This window comes from Diabrotica virgifera, chromosome 4, assembly GCF_917563875.1.
Source record: "Diabrotica virgifera virgifera chromosome 4, PGI_DIABVI_V3a".
NCBI classification, from domain to species: Eukaryota; Metazoa; Arthropoda; class Insecta; order Coleoptera; family Chrysomelidae; genus Diabrotica; species Diabrotica virgifera.
The window spans coordinates 101,893,013-101,917,323 of record NC_065446.1 but is presented as its reverse complement, the minus strand read 5'-3'; the positions used below and the strand labels follow the sequence as shown (position 1 = coordinate 101,917,323).

General features: G+C 31.9%; 2 protein-coding genes across 2 annotated transcripts; both read left to right on the top strand.

Annotated features, from left to right (window-relative positions):
* The first annotated feature begins 16,120 nt into the window (after positions 1 to 16,120).
* LOC126883625 (uncharacterized) lies at positions 16,121 to 16,756 on the top strand. Its single transcript, XM_050649278.1, has one exon. The coding sequence runs from the start codon at positions 16,121 to 16,123 to the stop codon at positions 16,754 to 16,756; it is 636 nt and encodes a 211-aa protein (XP_050505235.1).
* Positions 16,757 to 17,566: 810 nt separating this feature from the next.
* On the top strand, positions 17,567 to 18,127 carry LOC126883624 (uncharacterized). The gene has a single exon (XM_050649277.1). The coding sequence runs from the start codon at positions 17,567 to 17,569 to the stop codon at positions 18,125 to 18,127; it is 561 nt and encodes a 186-aa protein (XP_050505234.1).
* Positions 18,128 to 24,311: the final 6,184 nt, after the last annotated feature.

The window sequence follows — 24,311 nt, the reverse complement described above, 5'->3', positions numbered from 1 at the left end:
CATAGCTGTTTGCGTCCTCTGTTGTAGCTGAGCGAGTCCGTTCACTCGAGAAAATCACGTGACCTGGCGATATCCATGTTGTTGTGCCTCGAAACGTTAGAATAATTATTATATATATTATAGTTTTTTAAGTAATTTTTCTTAATAAAAGGAAAATAATACGTACTATACAATAGATTTTGCAAATATGATAGAAAAAGGCAAGTTTATTGTTATAAATACAAATGTATATAGGTAAAAAAGTATAAAACTTTTAAACTAAATTAATTCTGTGTCCGAATCTTGTACTTCTTTTTCAAACTCCTCATCTGAGCTTAAATGTTCATTCTCTTCTTCTTCGTCAGACTCCCCTCGAGACTAAGATTCCTCTTCTACATGATCTGTAAATAGTTGTAATATGTATTTAGAATTAATTAAAAATTAATCAGTGATTAATTAATCGAGTTGCTACGTATTCTCTGTCCTTTTATACGGAGTCGAAGCCTGGACAATCACGGGCGCATCTGAAGAAAGACTTGCCATTGTTGAGATGTGGTGTTTCGATAACGTGGATAATGTAAAAAATATCATGGAAACAACACTTAACAAACAAGGAAACATCAAGAAAGATGAAAAAGGCAAAAGAAATACTCAACACATGCTTACATACAATGCTCAATACTTTTCCTGATATAACCAATCACATCACGTTTTTTTATTTATTAGTATATGACCAAAGTAGGTCATGTTTCTTTCCTTCTTAGTGTTGAGTATTTCTTTTGCCTTTTTCATCTTTCTTAATGTTTCCGTGTTTGTTACGTGTGTCCATGATATATTTAACATTATTCGATAACTCCACATCTCAACAATGGCAAGTCTTTCTTCAGATGCACCCGTGATTGTCCAGGCTTCTACTCCGTATAAATGGACGGAGAATACGTAGCAACTCAACTAATTAATGACTAATTAATTTTTAGATAATTCTACATACATATTACAACTATTTACAGATCATGCAGAAGAGGAATCTTAGTCTCGAGGGGAGTCTGACGAAGAAGAAGAGAATGAATATTTAAGCTCAGATGTGGTTTTGAAGAAGAAGTACAAGATTCGGACACAGAAATAATTTAGTTTATAGTTTTATACTTTTCTACCTATATATTTATAGGGTCTAGGACGTTTCATCGCCGCCGTTTCGATGCCGCCAGTTCGATGCCGATGCCGGCCGATTCATCGCCAGTCAATTAATCGCTATCTGATATATTTCCGAATTTTCGACAGTTACAATTATTAGTTATTTTTAGTATTAATTAGGAATTCTAGGAAATGCGAGATATGACGGCGATGAAATGGACTGGCGATGAACCGGCGGCATCGAAACGGCCGGCGATGAACCGGCGGCATCGAAACGTCCCATTCCGATATTTATAATAATAAATTTGGCTTTTTTCTATCATATTAGCAAAATATATTGTATAGTACGTATTTTTTTCTTCTTTAATTAAGAAAAATTAGAAAACTATAATATATAATAATTACTCTAACGTTTCGAGAAACAACAACATGGATAACTAAAGGCCACGTGATTTTTCTAGCTACAACAGAGGACGCAAACAGCTATCGATATACGATCTTTCTCACACTGCTGCTTACCTATAGCGCTTTTCATTTATATGCACGCGTAATTTGTTTAATCACCTGGCAGTTGGTAAATTCCAACAAAAAAAACCTGTCTTTTTTAGAATATTTATTTTTAATATTTAAAAATACCCTGTCAAAATAACAATTGCACCTCCCTGTCCGGAAGGAATGTACATAGCTATGCATGTATAGTTGTATATTTTATACTCGTTAATAGTATGTACAGATTCAGATGAAATCTTATGAAGTTCAGATGCATCCCCTGAAAATAATCCTGGGGCGCCCATGCAAGTATCTTGCAGAGTTAAAATCGCCCTTAAATCGCCTGGCCTGTTTATTTTCTTTATATTTGAATATTTAAATTTACTTTAAAGTCACGTCAATGATATTTTTTGTAATAACAATTTTTACCCTTTTGTTTAAATTTGGGGGGGATTTTTGGGGAAAATAACCGCTACCCTCCAGCCAGACCGGCATTTTTGTATTAGGTTATCATGGAAGAGTCACCTGAAAAATTTTCAGGTTGCCTAAAATACCTACTCAAAAATGTCTCACAGCTCTTGGACCATAACGTAAACCTATTATAATATCAGTCTAAAAATAATCCCTTTTCTACTGGAAACCGACTAGTTGGTAGAATAATGGAGTTTAATAATGTGGCCAAGATGTCCTCAACATCTAAAACAGAAACAAATTTGAATCATAGATAATATATAAAAAAGAAAAATAGAATGAAATTTTTTTTTCAAAAGTTGTATATTTGACACACTGTTTGCTAAAATGTATATTTATTTGGTATACCAAGACCAAGTTGGAAAAAAATCGACAAAACACTTATATTAGAGACTTGGTAAAAATAGTTTTTGTTAGGATAAAATTTGCTTTTAGCACAAGTAGCAACTAACTTATTATATTACAAAAAAACTTACTTGTTTTAGATTTGTCATTTAAAGATGAAAATAATAATTTGCAGGATTTATCATTTATATTATTTGTTCTATACAATGATTTTATCTTCTTCTTAAAATCCGCCCATTTAATATACATAGCAAAATCTCTTTTCCAGGAAATAGCAAGCGAAAATCAATGTCAATCTGAAAATAATAAAATAATATTAGATGCCTTGAATATAAATGCATCGCACATAAAGCAAGTGATGCATATTATTATAGCAAGAAACTTGTCCAGAGAAAGTTGCAAGAAAGTCTTTTGTATTAGCATCGTCATCATCATTCTCTTTGCCTTATCCCTATGCGGGGTCGGCTTCCCTAATTGCATTTCTCCACACAAATCTATCCTGGGTCATATCAATATTAATCCCCTTTACCAACATGTCCTGCCTAATCGTCTCCTCCACGTCTTCTTTGGTCTTTATATTGGATGATTAACGTCTCGACGTTGAACATGACCAAACCATCTCAACCTATGCTCTCTAATTTTGGCATCAATTGGTGCCACACCTAGACTTCCCCTAATATACTCTTCTTTAATTTTATCCTTCCTTGTCACTCCACTCATCTTTTGTATTAGCATGTCTTGTATTAGCATGTTTTGTATTAGCAAGTCTTTTGTATTAGCATGCGAATATAAAGGCCAGTCCTAAAAAAATAACTATATTTGTATCATGGCTAGAAGCTTTCAAGTATCGATGTCGAAGGACAAAAGTTTTTTCCCATTTATCTTTCACTGCTTCCCAGGTTATACTCTAATTGTTGCTGAAGTGACACTTAGTAAAACAAGAAAATATTTGAATTAAAACTAAAAATTCAAATATATTGACTTTGATAGAAAGCGATCGGCGTTAGCGATTGTACACAGAATTCCACCGCAGGATGGCGACTGCATCGAGTTTCTATTGGACAGTATTAGGTCACGCTGGTAAAATTCGCCGCAGTTTTTTTAAAATGTTAGCGAATTTTATAGAAACAATATCTTCTCGCTCTTAAAATAAAAATGTTCACATAAAATTAAAAGGATGTCTTATTGATATAAGCAGACGGGGAAAACATCTTCATATAATAATGCATTGCCGTTTGATTCGAATGTGGTTCTTTTAAATCATATATCCGCTAATAATTGATTTAAAGGGAATAGTATGGTATAGTTAGACCCAAACCCAGACATCCAAAATGAAAGTTATCCTCCAACACCAAATTGTTCTATATGGTCCACATAATGTTCAGAAAAAAGTCACACCATTTTGAGCATCGGGTTTGGGGTGGAGAGGGAGGGGAAATCTGTAAATTCGTAGTTTTTTAGGGTTTTCGTCAATATTTCTAAAATTATGCGGTTTAGCATGAACAACCTTCTATACAAAACTGTTCTACATTAAATTTTAAATAAAAAAGGTCCTATGCATAACCCTTCTAAAATGAACGATTCCAAAGTTACGGAGGTAGTATGGTATAATTGGTCCAAAAAAGGCCTAACCCAGACATCCAAAGTAAAAGTTTTCCTTCAACACCAAATTTTTCAGTAAAACGTTACACCATTTTGAGCGTCCGGTTTGGGGGGGGGGGAGATGGGGGAGAAATCGGTAAATTAGTAGTTTTTGTACGTTTTTCGTCAATATTTCTAAAACTCTGCTTTAGCGTAACAATGTTCTATACAAAAATGTTCTACATAAAATTAAAACAAAAATTGTTCTACACATAATTGTTATAAAATCAACGGTTCCAGAGTTACGGAGGATGAAAAGTGGTGGTTTTCGATACTTTTTATATTTTTTGGGCAATTAATGATGATTTTGGGTGGTGAGGTTGACGGTTCTTCAAGGGCTTATCACTAACATACCATCGGCCACTGAAATAGCAAATTTTATTTACAAAACACAATACTGTTAAAGAAAGTTTCTATAAATTGCCCAAAGAATATAAAAAGTATCGAAAACCTCCACTTTTCACCCTCCGTAACTCTAGAACAATTGATTTTATAACAATTATGTATAAAAATTTTTTATTTTAAATTTCATGTAGAACATTTTTGTATATAACATTGTTTACGCTAAAGGATAGTTTTAGAAATATTGACGAAAAACCTAAAAAAACTACTAATTTACCAACTTCTCCCCCATCACCCCCCAAACCGGACGCTCAAAATGCTGTAACTTTTTACTTAACAATATGTGGACCATACAGAACAATTTGGTGTTGGAGGAAAACTTTTACTTTGGATGCTTGGGTTAGTCCTTTTTTTGGACCAGTTATACTATACTACCTTCGTAACTTTGGAACCATTCATTTTAGAAGGATTATGCATTGGACCTTTTTTATTTAGAATTTAATGTAGAACAATTTTGTATAAAGGGTTGTTCATGCCAAACCGCATAGTTTTAGAAATATTGACGAAAAACCTAAAAAACTACGAATTTACCGATTTCTCCCCCTTCTGCCCACCAAACCCGACGCTCAAAATGGTGTGACTTTTTTCTGGACATTGTATGGATCATATAGAGCAATTTGGTGTTGAAGGATAACTTTCACTTTGGATGTCTGGGTTATGCCATCTTTTGGATCAATTATACTATATGTACTAGAAATACTAGTAAACATTTAAGAAAAGCAAATAAAAATAAAAATGTGTATAGTTGATTGTATCGCCGCCCTATTAATGTTAGTAGACAAGTAAAACAATTTAGAAATGCTGCTTTATTTTAAATGTGGTTCTTTTAAATTATATGTGATAATATTAATTTAAAAAGAAGTAATATTAGATATCAAAGAAAAGGAAATTCCCTTAATTTTAAATAATTACATTTTTATTATGTATTCAAATCAATATCATATCATTAGTGAACGTTTATGAAATAAATTCTTTTAATTAATTAAATTAATCAGATCAACTTAATTATTTTAACGTGATTTGTTGTGCTTTTTAAAACGCATATATTTTCTGAGTGTTGTTCACGCTAAATCGCATAGTAGGGGAGTGCATTTAGATTTTCACTTCGAAAAAAATCAAACAAGATAAAACTTTTTGTAATTTCATTAAGAAATCTTTAATAAACAACATATCAACAAGTTAGATGTTCTTTTAAATAACTCCGAAAATATAATTTTTAGAAAAAAACTGACTTGACCATTGAAAAATTCAGAAAATTTTACAAAAAAACCCTCTTCTCTTCTTCTTATGCAATCCACTAATGGATGTTCGCGATCACGTTTGACCATTTTTCTCTATCCCTTGCAGTATGTATTAGGTCTCCTGTTTTTTAGTCCTGTCCATTGTTTGACATTACGGAGCCATGACATTTTCTTCCTGCCCACTCCTCTTCTTCCTTCGATCTTTCCTTCAATTAAGGTTTGCAGAAACTGGTATCTTTCATTTCTAATTAGGTGCCCCAGGTATGCCGTTTTTCTCTGTTTAATTGTGCACATCAGTTGTCGTTCTGTACCAATTCTTCTCAGGTTTTTTCATTTGTTATTCTTATATAAAAATTTTTCTAAAATTAAATCTCCAGCTTCTGTAATTTTTTATTTACAACGCTAAAGTCACCCTTCTCACACACATTTGCGCACTGGAAACTAGCGTTGGAAGAAGTGCACGGTTGAGTTTTTTAATGTAATTCTTTAACTAATGTACCAAAAGAAATTTTACAAATTGTACATGAAAGAAGAGGAAATAAGCTATCTTATGGTTGTAATAGAAAGAAACAAAATATATGGACATAAGTACGGTGTGGGCGGAAAGTGAGCCTTACATGAATTTTGTTTAAAAATGATTTAAAAATGTGTAACTAATACAATTTTACTTATAAAACTCTCAAATTTGCATAATTTACCTCTTAATCATCTAGCTAAATGATGTTTCGTAAAAAAAAATCAAAAATTTAATTCAAATAATACGATGTCTCAAAAAATGTAATGAATCATAGTTTTACAGAATTCCCACCAATTTAAGACGGTATTACTCAAGGTTGAATAAATCTAATACAATTTTTTTTATATTCTTTTAAAGCTTAGGATGTAATCTTTAAAAAACACTGAATTATTTTAATTTAAAAATGAAATAAACAATTTCTTTTTGAGAAAACTAAGAAAGATAACAAAAATGTAATACAAAAACCGAAAATTACCAGCTGAAAAAATGTATATACAGAGTGATCAAAACTTTTTTCTGTAAAACTTACCTAAAATACATTTAATAATAAGCTTCAACAATAATAAATGTTAAACAAAAAAATTTTTTTTAGCTCATACAGTATGTCTGCGTAACTTGGAACCTATTGATAACTTTTTTAATATCAGTTTTACGAAAAAAATTTATTCCTTATAAAATACTCTGCATCGTATATAACATAAGATGCAACCATCAAATATCAAATTTTGTTAATTTTGTACGAGGTATCTCAAAAAATACGAATTTCACTCAAGAGTAAAGTACCTTTATATTTCACAATATCGAAAATTTTTATAAAGAAAAGTTGTTTGGAATTAAAAACTATGTTCCAGTGTGTAAGTATATCCTTCTAATCGAAAATTTGTTTTTTTTTTAAATATTGTTTCAAATTAATTATACCCAACATCATTAAATTTTCACTTATTATTTATGATAACTGTTTTATTATTAATTTTATGAAGAAAGTTATTCGTCATAAATAGCTGTGCATGGTCTAACACTTAATATGCAAATATAAAATGTTATATTTTATCAATATTATACGAGGTATGTAAAAAAATTATATTTCGCGCAATAAATATGTACCTTTATAGTTCACAATATTTCGATTAGAAGAGTGTAATTGCATATTGACACATCGTTTTTCATTCTGAACAACTTTCCATAATAACAATTTTCAGTATTATGAAAAATATAGAAAAAAAAAATAAAAAACAAATATATAAAAAAATTTTTACTCCTAACTGAAATTTTTATTTATTGACATATCTTATACAACATTGATAAAAATTGATATTTTATGATTGCATTTAAAGTTTTAGAATATGCAGAGCTTTTTACCTAGAATAACTTTTTTATTTATGATCCCATCGCATCAATTTTTTGAAAAGGTAGAAGCACAATTTTCACATCATTACGAGTAAGGCCGAATTTAATTAAGAGCGAACGAAACGATTCATATTAAGAGCAAAAAAATACATATTTTGTTCATCAATAGAAAAATTATTAAGATAACAATTTGTTAACGTTTTAAAGCGGTCGTTTTTGAATGTATATATATATATATATATATATATATATATATATATATATATATATATATATATATATTTGTAATATATGAAATGGTGGATGTGTGAATTGTTCGTAAGGGGATTTTTCCACATTCTCTATTTCATTTGTTTGATATATATATATATATATATATATATATATATATATATATATATATATATATATATATATATATATATATATATATAGATTTATCAAAGCTCTCAAAAATAAATATATGTAGAAATAAATACATTTTGTAAAGAAATTATGAATTGACAACTATTTTTTAAGTTATCCGCCATTTTGGATCTGCCATTTTATAATTTAAATTATCAAAATTTGATTCAGGTTCAGCAACCTCTCAAAAATATCCACATATATGTAAACAAACACGTTTTATAAAGAAATCCGGATTTTACAACTACTTTTTAAGGATTTTTAGCAAAAAATCCGCCATTTTGAATCCGCCATTTTGAATTTGCAAATTGTAATGTCAGATTCGGGTTCAGCATAATCAAAACTAAAATAAAAATATTTTTATCAAAATAAAATGTTGAATTCACCCATATTCTTAACATTATTTATACAAAACAATTGTTATTGTTTAAACAATTAATAAACAATTAGCGGCGAAATTTGTGAGTAGAACTTTGTACTTTAACATATTTATAAACTGACAAAAAAAGTTTTAGGAAAATATAACCTTGTTTGATTTTTTACGAAACATTGTATCTTTTCGTTCTAATTGCACTCCCCTATGGTTTTATAATTATTGACGAACCATATAAAAAACTACTAATTTACCGACTTCTCCCCTCCCTCTTTCCCAAACTTTTTACTGAACAATATATGTGGCCCATATAGAACAATTTGGTGTTGGAGGATCACTTTTACTTTGGATATCTGGGTTAGGCCTTTTTTGGAAAAATTGTATCATACAACTAGTATGCCTCATCATCCAGCCTCAAAAGTCCACTGCTGAACACAGGCCTCTTGTCATGACCGATCATGCCTACTAGCATGATCGGTCATGCTAGTAGGCTACTCCCTGTTCATTGTCATCAAGTCTTCCCCGGACGATGAGCTCCAGCATTCTCGCCATCGTTTTGGTGGTCTCCCCTGTGTTTTTTTACCTACTGGGTTATTCGTTTTTGCACTTTTAACGAGTCTGCTGTCTTCCATTCTCTTTATATGTTTGTTCCAATACCTTCTTCTCAGTGGTGTAACTAGTCTGACCTGCGCCCCAATGCAAGTATTCCTCGTGCGCCCCTATTCCCAGACTTATTCTCCACCCCTCCCCAACCTCCAACACTATCAATACTTTATCCATTTGCGGATAAAGTATTTTGGTAAAGTTTTGTTTTGTTATATAAGTTGAAGCCATGCTTGTGGAATGTAAAAAGTAAAGAATATTCTAACAGGCAACTGCGAAACAACGAAAATTTTTATTTTTTGCTTTTTATTATTCATAGGACAGTGGAAAACAGTTAAATACACAACGCGGGAACCAGTACAACTGTGAGATTTGTCCGTGAATGTGTAGTAATAACGGATCTGTCCGTCGGACATATCCGCCGGACGCATGTGAATAGGGCCCTTTTGCTACGTGGGACGGATACAGACGTAGGACGGATAGAATTTTTAAAATGATTTTAAATTGACTCCCAGTGAAAAACTCCTGTCATCGTGAGCTCCAAAAACTCCTCTGAAGATCAGTTGGGTAGAAAGAGTTATAAACGAAAGGGTTTTGCAACGTTTGAATAAAAAGGTGTGAAGTAGTGAACACGGTTAAAAGGCTAAAATTGGAATACTTTGATCATATAATGCGTCACCCAGAAAACTATGACATACTTCACCTCGTCATTCAAGGTAAAATAATGGGAAAAGGAAGTGTGGGCCTCCGTACAACTTTTTGGCTTAAAAACCTACGCCAATTATTTGGGAAAACTAGCACTGAACTATTTCGTGCGGCTGTAAATAAGACAGTGATTGTTAATATGCTACGCAACATGAAAGCCAACGATCGACATGCGGTCTCGGCATCTTAAGAAGAAGAAAAACTCCTTTTGTGTTAAACCTACTTAGTGATACTTAGTAATATAACAAATGCTATATTACATACTATTTAAGGAATATATCCATGATACTATAATTTTAACATGTCCTTATAAAACAAATTAATTCTATCACAATGTGAGAAAGTTGAAAAGTAAATTAAGCTGTTCCAGCATTTTTCATCACTAAGAAAGATTATACAAAGAAATATAACAGTAATTTTAAAGTTAATTATTAAAAAGTTATTATTCAAAAAATTAATTAAAAGTAAAATTAAGGGGTTATCCTAGTGTAAAAGTACGAAATTCACATACTTTTTTTTATTTCTAAAATAAAAAGAACTGTACCAATTGTTTTGAAAATTTGCATGAGCATTGCACCGTGAAAATAAAAACATAGCTCCACTGCTGCAGTGATTGGGACTAATAGAGACCCTGAAACATGAAATTTCAAAGTTATTATTGAAATATAAGTTATTTTCTATACCATCAACTAGGGGTATTTGATAGGATAAAAAATGTCAATTTGGCGGTTTCTCAAACTGCAAATGTTTTAGCTAATTTTAAAAAAATTTTCAACACTTTGTCATTTTCCCAAATTTTAATATTTTTCAAAAATCATAGTTGATGGTATAGGAAATCTGTTGTGACTGAACGGAAGTGAGTGAACGGAATCAAATATCACGAATATTTTTTTACATTTTTTATTTTCGGGAATCTACAGGGAGTTTTGCTTCAACATATTTTTTTGCTAAAATTTTTCCAGAACATCAGTTTTTTGCGCCCCCCTAAGGCCTGCGCCCCAATGCACCGCATTGGTTGCATTGGCGTTAGTTACGCCACTGCTTCTTCTCAATCTGACCCACCTTCCTATGTCCTGTAATCCAAAGTTTTGTCTAATGTGTTCACTTCTTATTATATCAAGTAGAGTTTTGCCTTGTATACTTCTTAGTGTTCTCATTTCAACTGTTCTCATCATTTGTAATGTTCTATTTGTATCTGGTCTTGTTTCTGCCGCATATGTTATAATAGGTCTTATTGTTGTTTTATATATTTTGACTTTGCTTTCAGTATTTAGATATTTGTTCTTTAATACGATTTCATTCAGGTATCCCGAGATTCTAGCTGCTTTCATTGTTATAATGCTTTCAACATAATTAAAGAGGAAAAGAGATTGAGTCATTAAAATAATCATAAGTACTTAACAAGATTTCGATTTATTTCACAATAAAAAAAGGCGAAATTTCGTTACACAGTTACATATTTGAGAGAAAAAATTTACAATTTTTCATTTTTAAATACCTGCTGTTTGTGCTTGCTTGTCTTTGCTGGCGAAACTCCTAGATGCAATGTCTTTTTAACACATCTTTAACACTTTGTCTACACCAGAGAGAGTTACGTTGTCTTTTTGTTGTATTCAAAGTGAAAATTCCATATATAGAGCAGTCACTGAAGGTTTTCATGAAAATTGGTGAGCAGTTAGAGGATACCTCAAGGAACAAAGGTGACATTATGAGGCCAACTTGCGCTTTTACCCTGGGGGTGGATGCCACCCCTTTTCTGGGGTGAAAATTATTTTATTAAAAATAATACCATACATCGATAAAGGGACAAATTCTAAGCAAAATTTGTTATATTAAGATATTAACATAAATTAGCTTTTAGAAAAAAGGTATTCGTACCAAAATTGAAGAGAATAAAACATTAAATGCATTATTCATTCAAAGTACTAAACTAATGTTAATTCAAAGTGAGTTATGGGAAATTGAATGTATATTTTTTTCGATGAGTTCTCAAATCTAAGTATTCAAGCTTAAATAACGGGAAAACGATGCATTTTATAAAATATACCTGCTAAACACTTATTCCGGTATTAGACCTGGATCCCGCGTAAGAAAAAAAAGTTGATTAATAGCAAGCTGAAAATTTGTTAATAGCTTAACGGTGTCTAGTCGGACAAACATTGATGCACGGGAACACTGAAACAGGGGAAGTTTTAACGGTGGAGCATGATAAACGTGTCGTCCTGACAAGTTTATGATGGTGAAAAATAGCAAGTTGTTTTTAAGTTTATTCAATAGCCAACGTTATATATTATATGAAAAAATGTTTGTCCGACAAAAAGGTTGGGCATTTTAACGAGTCCGACACGTAGAACATGTCACATCACAGGAACTATGTTGGTGACGAATAGCAGTCTGATTTTTGCATGAGAGTTTAATGAAAGGTTAAAAAAGCAATTGGAAGTTCTGTCGGACAAAATGAATGGGAAATTTTCCTAGTCGGACATTCTAAACATGTAAGATATAGACAAAAATGTTGGTGATAAATAGCAAGCTAATTTTGATTTTTTTATGTACAAATTATATTTTGTAACGCAAAAAGTTATGTCGGACAAAAAGTTTGGGCAAATCGAAGGAAATAAATAAAAAACATTTTTTCAGAATGACTTAAGTCACCTATTGATAAAGCTATTTTAGTTGTACATTATTATTTATATTCACATATTTGCATGTGAATATATATACATGCACACTCCAAAAACAGTGAGGTAAGTATCAATGCATGTATATATTGCAAAACAATTATTTTTTTGGGTGGAGTTTGTTCTAGATATTCTCAAAATGACAATAAAAAATGTCAAAGAACATGTGAAAGCAATCTCTCAGGGTTTTCTAATTAGGCGCGTCAGAAAGTACGGAAAATTTCCTACAAAAAACGTTGCATACATTTTTTTCCATACCCAAATCTTAACCCTGTAAACGACATTGAAAAATGTGAAGAGTCTAAAACTTCAGTGCTTATAAGAATAGACGTAAATATGACACATTATGCTTAGACGTATGTATTAGAAGGCTGCATTTGTCAGTGTGACACTTTGTGCTATACAAAGTAGTATTTGAAAGTACATGGTCTCTGAGTTTCTGTTTGCCACGTGTGTTGGAAATTAAAATTTATATTAACTATGGAGTGTTTTTGTGTCTATTTTTGAGTGTCAACAATTTAAATTTTAAATCGCCAAATCAAAAGTGAAACCATTCAACGGGACATTTTTGAGTAATTTTCGAACATTTTACAAAGTTAGTAAAATACTTGGTCATCAATTCAATGAGGTTCAGTTGCCAGATAATTGTGAAAGTTCTATTGAATATCATTCTTCGTGCTATAATGCTTTGCTTGATTGAAAAAGGGTACCTAAATAAATTATTACTAAAATTGTATAACGTAATTTTTCTCAACTTTCTACAAATGAAATAATAATGTAATTAATATGTCACATGGCAAGAAATAATTTGCTGCCAAAATAAATCGATTAGTTTAAATTTGAAGTTACGATTGCAATTTATTATGAATTATTGTCAAAAGTGACAGTTTTTCTTAAATTGAAATGTATTCATAGACATAAGGGTAGACAGGGAATACAGTGCAAAAATTCGATATGTGGTCTATCTATCTCTTTTATCCAAGCGATCCCGCGCATGTGGCAGACAAAGATAGCTAGACCACTCAATCCATAATATAATTTGCCTTATCTACTATAAATGTATTACAGTGAGGTATCTAAATGATGTTGACATAAATCGAAAGATATCGATTGTAATTGATTGCAGGTACTTTTGACATAGAATAATCACCCCTTATTGAAATTTCAAAAATTATTTTTTTAAATTGTCCGACTACAAAATCTACCCCTTATTTTTTTCCGACAACAGTCATTCTTGGCAAGGAATAATTTACTTAATTAAATTTCGTCTTTGTCGGAAAGCTATTTATCACCAGCATTTTTGTCTGTATCTTACCTGTTTAGAATGTCCGACTACGAAAACTTCCCATTAATTTTGTCGGAGAGAACTTCCAATTGCTTTTTAAACCTTTCATTAAACTCTCATGCAAAAATCAGACTGCTATTAATCACCAACATAATTCCTGTGATGTGACATGTTCTACGTGTCGGACTCGTTAAAATGCCCAACATTTTTGTCGGACAAACATTTTCGCATATATTACATAACGTTGGCTATCGAATAAACTTAAAAACAACTTGCTATTTTTCACAATCATAAACTTGTCAGGACGACACGTTTATCATGCTCCACAGTTAAAACTTCCCCTGTTCCAGTGTTCCCGTGCATCAAAGTTTGTCCGACTAGACACCGTTAAGCTATTAACAAATTTTCAGCTTGCTATTAATCAACTTTTCTTTCTTACGCGGGATCCAGGTCTATATGTGTGTTGCTGGAATTTAATTAAAAATGAATATAATAAAACGAACGGTAATTTTATTGTTGTAACGACAATGTGTTTCGTTTAGGTCTCTCGGACCAAAGGGTCGATGTTAGCGACGGCCAAGGGGTGTGACCCGATACGTATGCCTGCCGAGTTTTTACTGAAGAAAAAAACCACAAACGATAATATGTTTGTGTTCCTTTTACTCTGACCAGCTGTCAACAAATCACTAGGTCTGGCGTACACTTTTGCAGTTTTAAGAAAACATTAGAATACCTAACAAATGAGCTCCAGAATAAGTTAATAACATCAAAATTAAGCAAGTTATGATGAAACTAAGGCAAGCCGCACACCAAAGAAACATGAAACTAAAAACATGAAACATGAAACGTGAAACATGTTTCATGAAAATAAAACACTGCTAAACAAATCTCAAAGTCCGCCTACCAATGAAACGAGTGTGATTCATGCTCATGACACATTTTTATTTTCGGAGAGTTTCATAAATGGCCGGACGTATATTTGTTTAGCAGTGTTTTATTTCCATGAAACGTAATTTACGTTTCATGTTTCTTTGATGTGCGGCCTACCTAAGAGAACCGTTTCGAATTATTTAGGAAAAAGTTAAAAATAAAACAAACGCCATTTCCACAAATATTAAAATTTATGGTAATCCTTAAAAAATTTATTTGTATTAGCATAAGTAATTATTTTAACAATTTTCACCTGTTTAGAATGCATATTTTTGAAAAAAAGATATAATTTAAAAAAAAATTAGAATTTTTCAAATTATCGTCATTTTCATTTTCCTTTGATAATATCTATAAAAATACTAATATGCGTAGAAAAGGATACATAACCAAATTTTAGTATTTTCTATATCAAATAATATACGTACCTTTTTTACCATTTCTGTAGGGTGAAAAATAACCGAGATAGATACGTTTAAAGCTTAATGTTGGAAATCCCATAGAATTGATTTGGTTGCTTAAATAGTTTGAAATCATATCCCTTTTTTTCCCTTGTCGACGCCTGTGTTGTTCCTTGTTCGCATGTTATCGAAATCCACATGTGTCGCGATAAAGGGAATGGGACGCTTACCACTTGACATGCAAGATTCTACTCCTATGGCATAAGAAAAACAGATGAGATGCATCCAATACTCGAATGGGTACAGACGTGTAATAGTTAGAATTCGTTCGTTTGGTTTTTCGATCGTTGTGTCTTCAGCCGGAGGCGAAATAGTGTGGACTTCGTCGATGATGTCCTGATTGTAAGTAACTTGTATTTTTACCTTGTATTTTTTGTTACCTATATCTCCTTTGTTTCGTATTTTGAAATATTTACCAATCAGATTGATTTGAATATGTGTGTTTAGGCGCTTATGAGGAAACTCCATTTTCTCTACCAATAGACGCTATCAGAAGGGATAAAAAGATTTGTAAGCAGGTGTTGTAATTATTATGGATTGCTTGTTTTGATTTTATTAATTATCGTTTCGTTCAATACCTGCTAGTAAACGTACATTTGATCCATCTCACCGGGTGTGAATTATTTGTCAATTAGTTAATACACATATATTTAAATTTTAATTGTGGTTTTGTTGGATACGAGGGAAAATTTTATCGTTGGTATTAGGACGCCGCGTCGTGTCGAAGCATATGTTTAACCGTGATTAATGAGTGGGCGTGCTATTAGAACAAGAATTTAGGTCGGAGTGTCGCATCTCATGGTGTATTTTAGTAGAAGCGGATATATTTATGTATATTCAAATTAGGTAGTTTTTGAGTTTGGGTTTTAAAGATTTAATTATCGCTTATCTCAGTTTGAGAAACAAAATATTACGTTGTATTTATCCAGATCGTCGCAAACGGCGTAGATAATTATTTTTTTTGTTATACTTAGAGTTTGTGGATTTAGGTCTATAATCGCCTTTCATGTTAGTATCTTATTGCATTTTCGGTCATCGCTATTTTAATACAGTTAACATTATTTTATTGTTGGTCATTTCATCTCGGTTTGAAATTTTGATATAAAAAGTTAGAATGGATAAATCCAGAAAATTAAAATTCCTTCGACATACAGCGCTTAATGATATTCAGTCGATTTGTGATTTAGGTAGTAGAGCAGTGTTAGACTCGACTTTAAGATCTTTGTTTAAAATTAGATTTAGCGAACTAGATGTGATCAAGGAGGAATTTTTAAAACAGCATACAAGTATTATTAATAATGTTTTGTCGGTACCGGATTCGGATACGGGGGACGAAGAAAAAGTCCGAGAATTATTCTTGGACTTATTCTACAAAATAAAAGTTTTTAACGCGGAATTCTTTGGGTCACCATCTGAAAGTCCAGGTCCAGCGTCTTGTGCTTCAGGTGGAGCACATCCATCCCACATTCGTCTGCCTAGGATCGATCTTCCTCGTTTTCAAGGAAATTTCATTAATTTTGCATCCTTTTTAGACCTTTACAATTCGATAGTGCATAACAATGCAGCCCTAGGAAACGTAGAAAAATTCAAATATTTGAAAGGTTGTTTAGACGGGCCTCCGCTTAGTTTGATTCGCAATTTACCCATAACTAACGATAATTACCAAGTGGTTTACGATTTAATCGTCAAACGGTACACAAATGTTCGTCGTTGTGCGACCGCCCATTGGGACGCGATAATGGGCGTTTAAAAAATCTCCGCGGTTAACTAGAAAAATCTAGCTAAATTGGTAGACACATTTTTGGAAAATTTAGCCGCATTGAAAACCTTAGGCCCTCCCACCGAGCATTGGGATTTCATTATGTTCAATTTGCTTTTGTCCAAATTAGATGTTGATTCCATCAAGTTATTCGAGTTGGAAAATAAGTCTAATGAAATTCCGTCATTCAACAAAATAGTAGCGTTCATCGAAACCCAATACATAGCGTATGAAAACCTAGACAGTAGTACAGGTGAGGGAAAGAAGTCGTCGCGGGCCCCAAATAACATGGAACCAAAGGTCAACCCGAAATACCAGGCTAATGATTCAAGACATAATCGTAGTAGCTCGTCGTTCGTGACAAATTCGTCATCAGTATGTTGCGCTTTATGCAAACAAAGCCATTATGTCAACCAGTGTTCGTTGTTCTTGAAAAAATTTCCAAAAGAGAGATATCAGTTTTGTAAAGAGTCTTCTTCTTCTTTTAAGTGTCTTAATCAGGCTAACCATTAAGTCAAGTCGTGTCCTAAATCCTTAAAATGTAGCAAATGTAGTAGTCATCTCCATAATAGTTTGTTGCACTTTGATAGAAACCGTTCCAATAGTCAGTCGTCCTCAGAAAATAATAGTCCAGGGACATCGGGAATCGAATCGTCTACGGAAGTATCCCATTGTGCCGCTAGTTTTGTGGGAAAGAAAAATGAAACCAAAAAGGAAATCTTGCTCGGTACTGTTTTGGTTCATGCAATTGACAATAAAGGGTGTAAACAACCCTTGAGATGTCTTCTTGATTCGGGTTCGATGAGTTCGTTCATTAGTCGAAAGGCTGTCAATCGATTGGGATGGCCTAAAACTCCTTGCTCGTTCGAAATTAACGGACTCAATTCGATGCAAACGAAACTGAATCAGGGTAAAATAAGTTTCTCTACCCAACCTCGTCATCAGAAGTCAACGGTGTTTCATTTGGAGGCTATTATTACAGATCGGGTTTGCTCGGATTTGCCCAGCACCCAAATAGATATTTCTGCTTGGAATTATATTAAAAATTTGAAGTTACCGGATCCCAAATTTAATTGTAGTCAATCTGTCGATTTGTTAATTGGTTGCAGTATATTTTCGAAGGTGTTGTTAGAGGGTAAAATTGAAGGTAAACCGGGACAACCTGATGCCCTAAATACCGTTTTTGGATATATTTTGTTGGGACCAACTAGCACACCTAATCTTTCATCAACGTCGCTTGTTTGTCTTTCAAATGTGGAAAACTCATTAGATTCTTGGTTAAGGAAATTTTGGGAACTGGAGAACATACCGGAAGAGCCAGTTTCAGAACCGGAAGACGTTCTGTGCGAAACCATTTATTAGGAAACGCATAGTCGGGACGTCTCAGGGAAATATGTCGTGTCTTTGCCTTTTCATGAATCACCGCCTTGTTTAAAAGATAGCTATGATGTTGCTTTAAATATATTTGTTTCATTAGAACGTCAACGTCGCTTGTTTCGTCAGCCTAGTCTGCAAAAGGAATATTCGTCCCATATGTGTAAATGTATATTGATTAGGCCATATGCAATTGGTCCCTGAGGTCGAAAAGACAAATGGAAAGTATTATATTCCACATCATTGTGTTGTTAAATCGGAAAGTGTTTCTACCAAAATCCGAGTGGTATATAATGCGTCTCAGAAAAGTCCCAGACTTGGTAAATCGTTGAATGATTGTTTATTAGTCGGTCCTAAGCTAAAACAGGCATAGGCGCCCATACACACGGGCAGGGGGGCCGTGGCAGACGTCTTTTCAGGAAAGAACAAAAATTAAATTTATATTACATAAACGTATTTTTGTCAAAAAATTATTGGATAATTTTGAGAGATAAATTGGAAACAACATATTTATTAATAAAAAAAATTCACATATTGGGTAATTAATAGTTTAACAGAAAATCTGTACTATAAAGAAATTCAATGTACAATACCATCAAGACCATGGTTTGCAATGACAACTCCTCCAAAATACGCAGTGAGACAAATATGCCGTTTAAGATTTAACCATGCATTGATTCCAACATATCTACATAAAATTCATTTAAGAGACAATCCATATTGTCAATGTGGAGAAATAGGTGATGCTGAACATATGATTTTAAATTGCCCTCTAATACAAATAAATATAAATATGTTTATAAGTAAATTATACAGTTGTAAAAATATAATACACCCAATAAATTACACATATATATTATCACAAATTAAGAATACAGAATTAATGCAATTATTTATAGAACATATTAAAAATATAAAAATTAAATTATAAACTGACTAACGTAAAGACCGAAATTAAAATCTATTATAATATATATAGTCGAGGAAATGAAGCATTTTGGCTCGCAATTTTTTCGTCCAGCATGGATTTACTTGAAATTTTCACAGAAGGTAGGGAATAGTCCAAGGATCATTTTCTATATCATGCCGCTGTACGCTAAAACCTTGGGGGTGGTTACCACCCCATCTCGGGGGCGGGAATTTTTTATTCCATTTTAACTATGTAAATCGATGTAAAAGGTGATTATAAGAAAAAAATGTTTGTTACATTTTCTTCGTAAAACTAATATTTTTCGAGTTATTCGCGCTTGAAAGTAACAGTTTTTGGATGAAAAATCGACTTTTAGAGGGTTTTTTGAGAATACCTCGAAAAATATGCATTTAATAAAAAAAACTGTAGATATCAAAATTGTATCTTTTAGTAACACAACCCAAATTATTTTTCTGCAATGTCTCTAAGACAAATGCAAACCGAGATACGGCATGTTAAAAGTTAGCTTTCTTCGTCAAATGCATAACTTGAAATTTTCAAAGTAAAATTTCTTGCATTTGCATTTTTCGAGGAAAACTGAAATAATCTTTTTTCAAGTATACAGTTAGGACTTTCAAAAAAAAAATAATAAATATTTCTAGTCTGTAAAGTAAGCGACTTATGATCAAAAAAGATCGGTACCTGCTTTTCTCTATGAAAAAATCAGTGAAAACAACCCCCTAACTACCCTCTTGATTAAAATTGGTCTTCACCTTTCTGTAATTCCTTTTATATTTGTATTATAAATACACCCACGAAGTTTGACCTATTTAAAAGGCCTAATTTTAGAAAAATTGGAGTTTAAAGAAAAATTAATTTTTTGGAATTTCCCATTTTTAACCATTTACTTCAAAATATCTCCGAAAATACTGGAGATATGAAAAAAATGATAGATTACCAAATTGTAGCTTCTTTAATAACTAAAATTCTTTTGTGCATAGATTTTCCTTACAGTCAACAGTTAGCGAGATATAGCTGTTTAAAACCTCTATTTACGAGCAAACACCCCCTTATTCGAGCCCTATAAACCCACCCTAATTAAAAACTGAGGGATCTTACGGAATTTAGTTTACACATTCTTATTACTCTTCAAAAATCCTACAAGTTCATTTTTGAAAAATCTTTTCACCGCCAAAAATGAAGGAGCTATGTTTATAAAACGAATTTTTTTTTCGAAAAATTCGGATAGTCCGCTTATGGATAATTTTCAATGTATGTATTCTCCTTTTCATGAACATTTTTCAGTGCGTCACAAATTATAGAAAAAAAGGTAAGTCCGTGATAATACACATTTATGACATTTATTCTAAGGTGACATTTTAGTTAAATCTGACAGTTGTCAAATTTTATTTTCAATTTGGAATAAAACCAAATCAATTGTGTCTATTGCATTTATAAAATGGTATTTTCTTTCATTTGTATAGTCTTATAAATTGTACAGATTATATTGATAATATTATTATTTTATTTAATAAATAATTCTTTTTTGATTATGGCGCCATCTATCGACAACTAGAATAATCACCGCACTAGAATAATTACCAAAGTATTCACAGACGTGCCTTTTTTTCTGTCACATACAATTTAATGCGTTAGAGAGAAATCGAAAAACTGTGACGCACTGAAAGGTGATCATGAGAAAAAGAATATAATACCACAGAACCGGTTCGTATACTGGAAGATGACTAAAAAACTATTTGTATTTGTATTTGTACATATTTGTAAATTCGTATTTTTGTGTAAATAAATGTTTTTGTAATTCTTTAATTCTACTTTTTTTCCGTATAGACCTATTAAAATATCTACTTATAAAAACTGTAAGCTATTAAGGGTGGTTTTTAAGGGTTGAAATATTATGATATTATATCCTAAAGTATAAAACAATCATTATTTAACCAATCAAAACCAAATTTTACCAATATTAAAGTATACATTGTTGTTAAGTACATTGACTTTGAAATTTATTAGACTCTGCCAATTATTGTACAAGTGCGTATTACCGAAGATTGCCGAACGAAGTGACCCAAGTTCATTCGCCAGGGTTACTGGGTGACGAAAAAGTACATAACGACGAGAATACACACAAAAACAACGCTTCGATGAACGAACATTTTTACTCCTTACATTCAAGTTATTGTAATTTGTTTTAGATCTGTTGTATTAAAATTTACGTGAAATTCTGAAAATTCTTCACCACATCCACAAATATTGGTCCTTCGAACTGCGAATCTACAGTGCCAGCAGAACTACAAAGAAAATAGCAGCTTTACATTCTATAAACCGACGTCGTACTTGACTCTCTCTGTATAAACCCCAGGAAGCTACATTATTTACAACACTGAATACTGAATCCTTTTTATAATTTCACATTTTTTCAGTCTCTATTTGATAAATATTTTAAGTACATGAGTTTCAATCTAAATTAATATATTTATTTCGAATAGTGACATATTATTTGACGTTTTACCTACTCTCGTATTCATTGTGAATGTGCTAGCTGATTTTTTATTTTATTATGACAGATCGTAACTAAACGTTAATAATTATTCTTACGTACATAATAATATTTGAATCACAAAACATTTATTTCCGTTTTCTGCACTTGAATAAATCATTTCTTTTTATTTAATTACATTAATCGAAGATCAAATATTTATTTCTTTAAACATCAAACACATTTTGATTGTTTATATCTGTATAATAATATACGCCACATACATACATAATATTTAATTATTTTGCATCCTCATAAATTTTGGTCATATTTTCAAAAATGTCAGACCAAAACAAAACAAAGAGAATGGCCACTAAAGGTGCTCTTACACGTTTAACAACATATTTTAGAAGTGTAGAAACAGTAGCGATCAAAAGGTAGCGAAAACGCGTTCCAAGATTGCGGCTGTAATTTTGAATATTTTTTCGAAATATTTGGCACACGTACTCGTAATATAATGAAGAATGGCGCTACAGAGCCCAATTTGAAAAATATATTAATATGTGGAAATTACTCTGTAATTAAATACAATATTAAAAAATCGAGCCTGTACCGCGATTAAGAAGAACAAAAAAATACACTTTCTTCAAATAAATTTTTTATTCGATGCCTAGATTTTGTGTCATTTTGGAACTACTAATGAAATAAAAAAAATTAGTAGTTCCAAAATGACACAAAATCTAGGCATCGGATAAAAAAGTTTATTTGAAGAAAGTGTATTTTTTTGTTCTTGTCAATGGCGGTACAGGCTCGTTTTCTTAATATTGTATTTAATTACAGAGTAATTTCCACATATTAATAAATTTTACAAATTGGGCTCTGTACCGCCATTCTTTATTATATTACGAATACGTGTGCCAAATATCTTAAAAAAATATTCAAAATTACAGCCGCAATCTTGGAACGCGTTTTTGCTACCTGTTGATCGCTACTGTATCACCTTAAGCTTAAGTTTTAATAGTTGTTTGTTTAATAATATATATTGGATTTGTTTGTTTTGTCATTGCTTGTTGCTCAAGTAGTGATATGTAGTATTAGTTATTGTTAAATGCCTTATGGCCTTTAAGGGGGGAGAATGTTGGAAATCCCATAGAATTGATTTGGTTGCTTAAATAGTTCGAAATCATATCCCTTTTTTTCCGTTGTCGACGCTTGTGTTGTTCCTTGTTCGCATGCTATGGAAATCCACATGTGTCGCGATAAAGAGAATGGGACGCTTACCACTTGACATGCAAGATTCTACCCCTATGGCATAAGAAAAACAGATGAGATGCATCCAACACTCGAATGGGCACAGACGTGTAATAGTTAGCGAATTCGTTCGTTTGGTTTTTCGATCGTTGTGTCTTCAGCCGGAGGCGAAATAGTGTGGACTTCGTCGATGATGTCCTGATTGTAAGTACCTTGTATTTTTACCTTGTATTTTTTGTTACCTATATCTCCTTTGTTTCGTTTTTTGAAAAATTTACCAATCAGATTGATTTGAATATGTGTGTTTATGCGCTTGAGGAAACTCCATTTTCTCTACCAATAGACGCTATCAGAAGGGATAAAAAGATTTGTAAGCAGGTGTTGTAGTTATTGTAGATTGCTTGTTTTGATTTTATTAATTATCATTTCGTTCAATACCTGCTAGTAAACATACACTTAAATTTTGCTGCGACAACTTTTGATTTTTAAAAAAGTAAGAGGTTTAAAAGATTAAATTCAACGCGTTTTAATAGCCTTTGGAATTACCTTTCAAACGCTTTTTAGGTGAACCTGATATCTTAAAAATTAACAGAGTTATTAAAAAAAACGATAACATTTTTTGGAAAATTTTTTAAAAGATACAGTTTGAAAAATTTTTGTAGCATAACTTTTAATGCTATTAACTTGTTCGGCACCTCATTTGATAGATATTTCTAAGTACTTTCAGAAATGTTTAATAAGTTTATGTTATAAAATGCATCATGTTCCCGTAGTTTAAGCTTGAATACTTAGATTTGTGTACTCGCCGAAAAAAATATGCATTCAATTACCTAAAACTGACTTTTAATTAATATTAAAGGGTTTTTTTAGTAAGGAGTTTATTTTATTTTTTATTAGCTTCAATTTTAGTAGTAACTTTTTTGTAAAAGCTTTTAGTTATCTATGAAAAATCGGTTAAAAACATGCATTTTTCTTACGAAAAATTAAAATTTTTGATCTTTAATAACTCAAAAAGTTTTGATTTATTTTAATAACTTTATCCTCTTCAGCCCCAAGGAAAAAGTTTTTATTATTTTAACAATATTTTTTATTTTCTCTCCTCATTTGTGAAAACAATAAACGAAAACCTATAAAAACTATAAAAAAATTATTTGACAGACATAATATGACATGTCCCAGCATAATGGACATCAGGACTTAGCTTTCATATAATTTAAGTATGAAACTGAAAAAACATTCTGGTTCAGGAGAAATACACATATACATTTTGCATTTTGTACAAAAGAATCTCGTCTTCTTAGCGCGTTCAAGAGGTTTAGGCAACGCGATAAGAATTTCTATTGCTGACAGCATATTGGCAAATGGTCATTACTGGTTTTTCTTACATCTATAGGCGGTAACTGGAAAACTGTAGATCTTTTTACAGGAATTATGGACACTTCATCTTCAGATGTCTCCGGTTTTCTTGAAATAGACGCACTAGCTTGCCTTCCACTTTCAAGTTTATCACCTAGAGC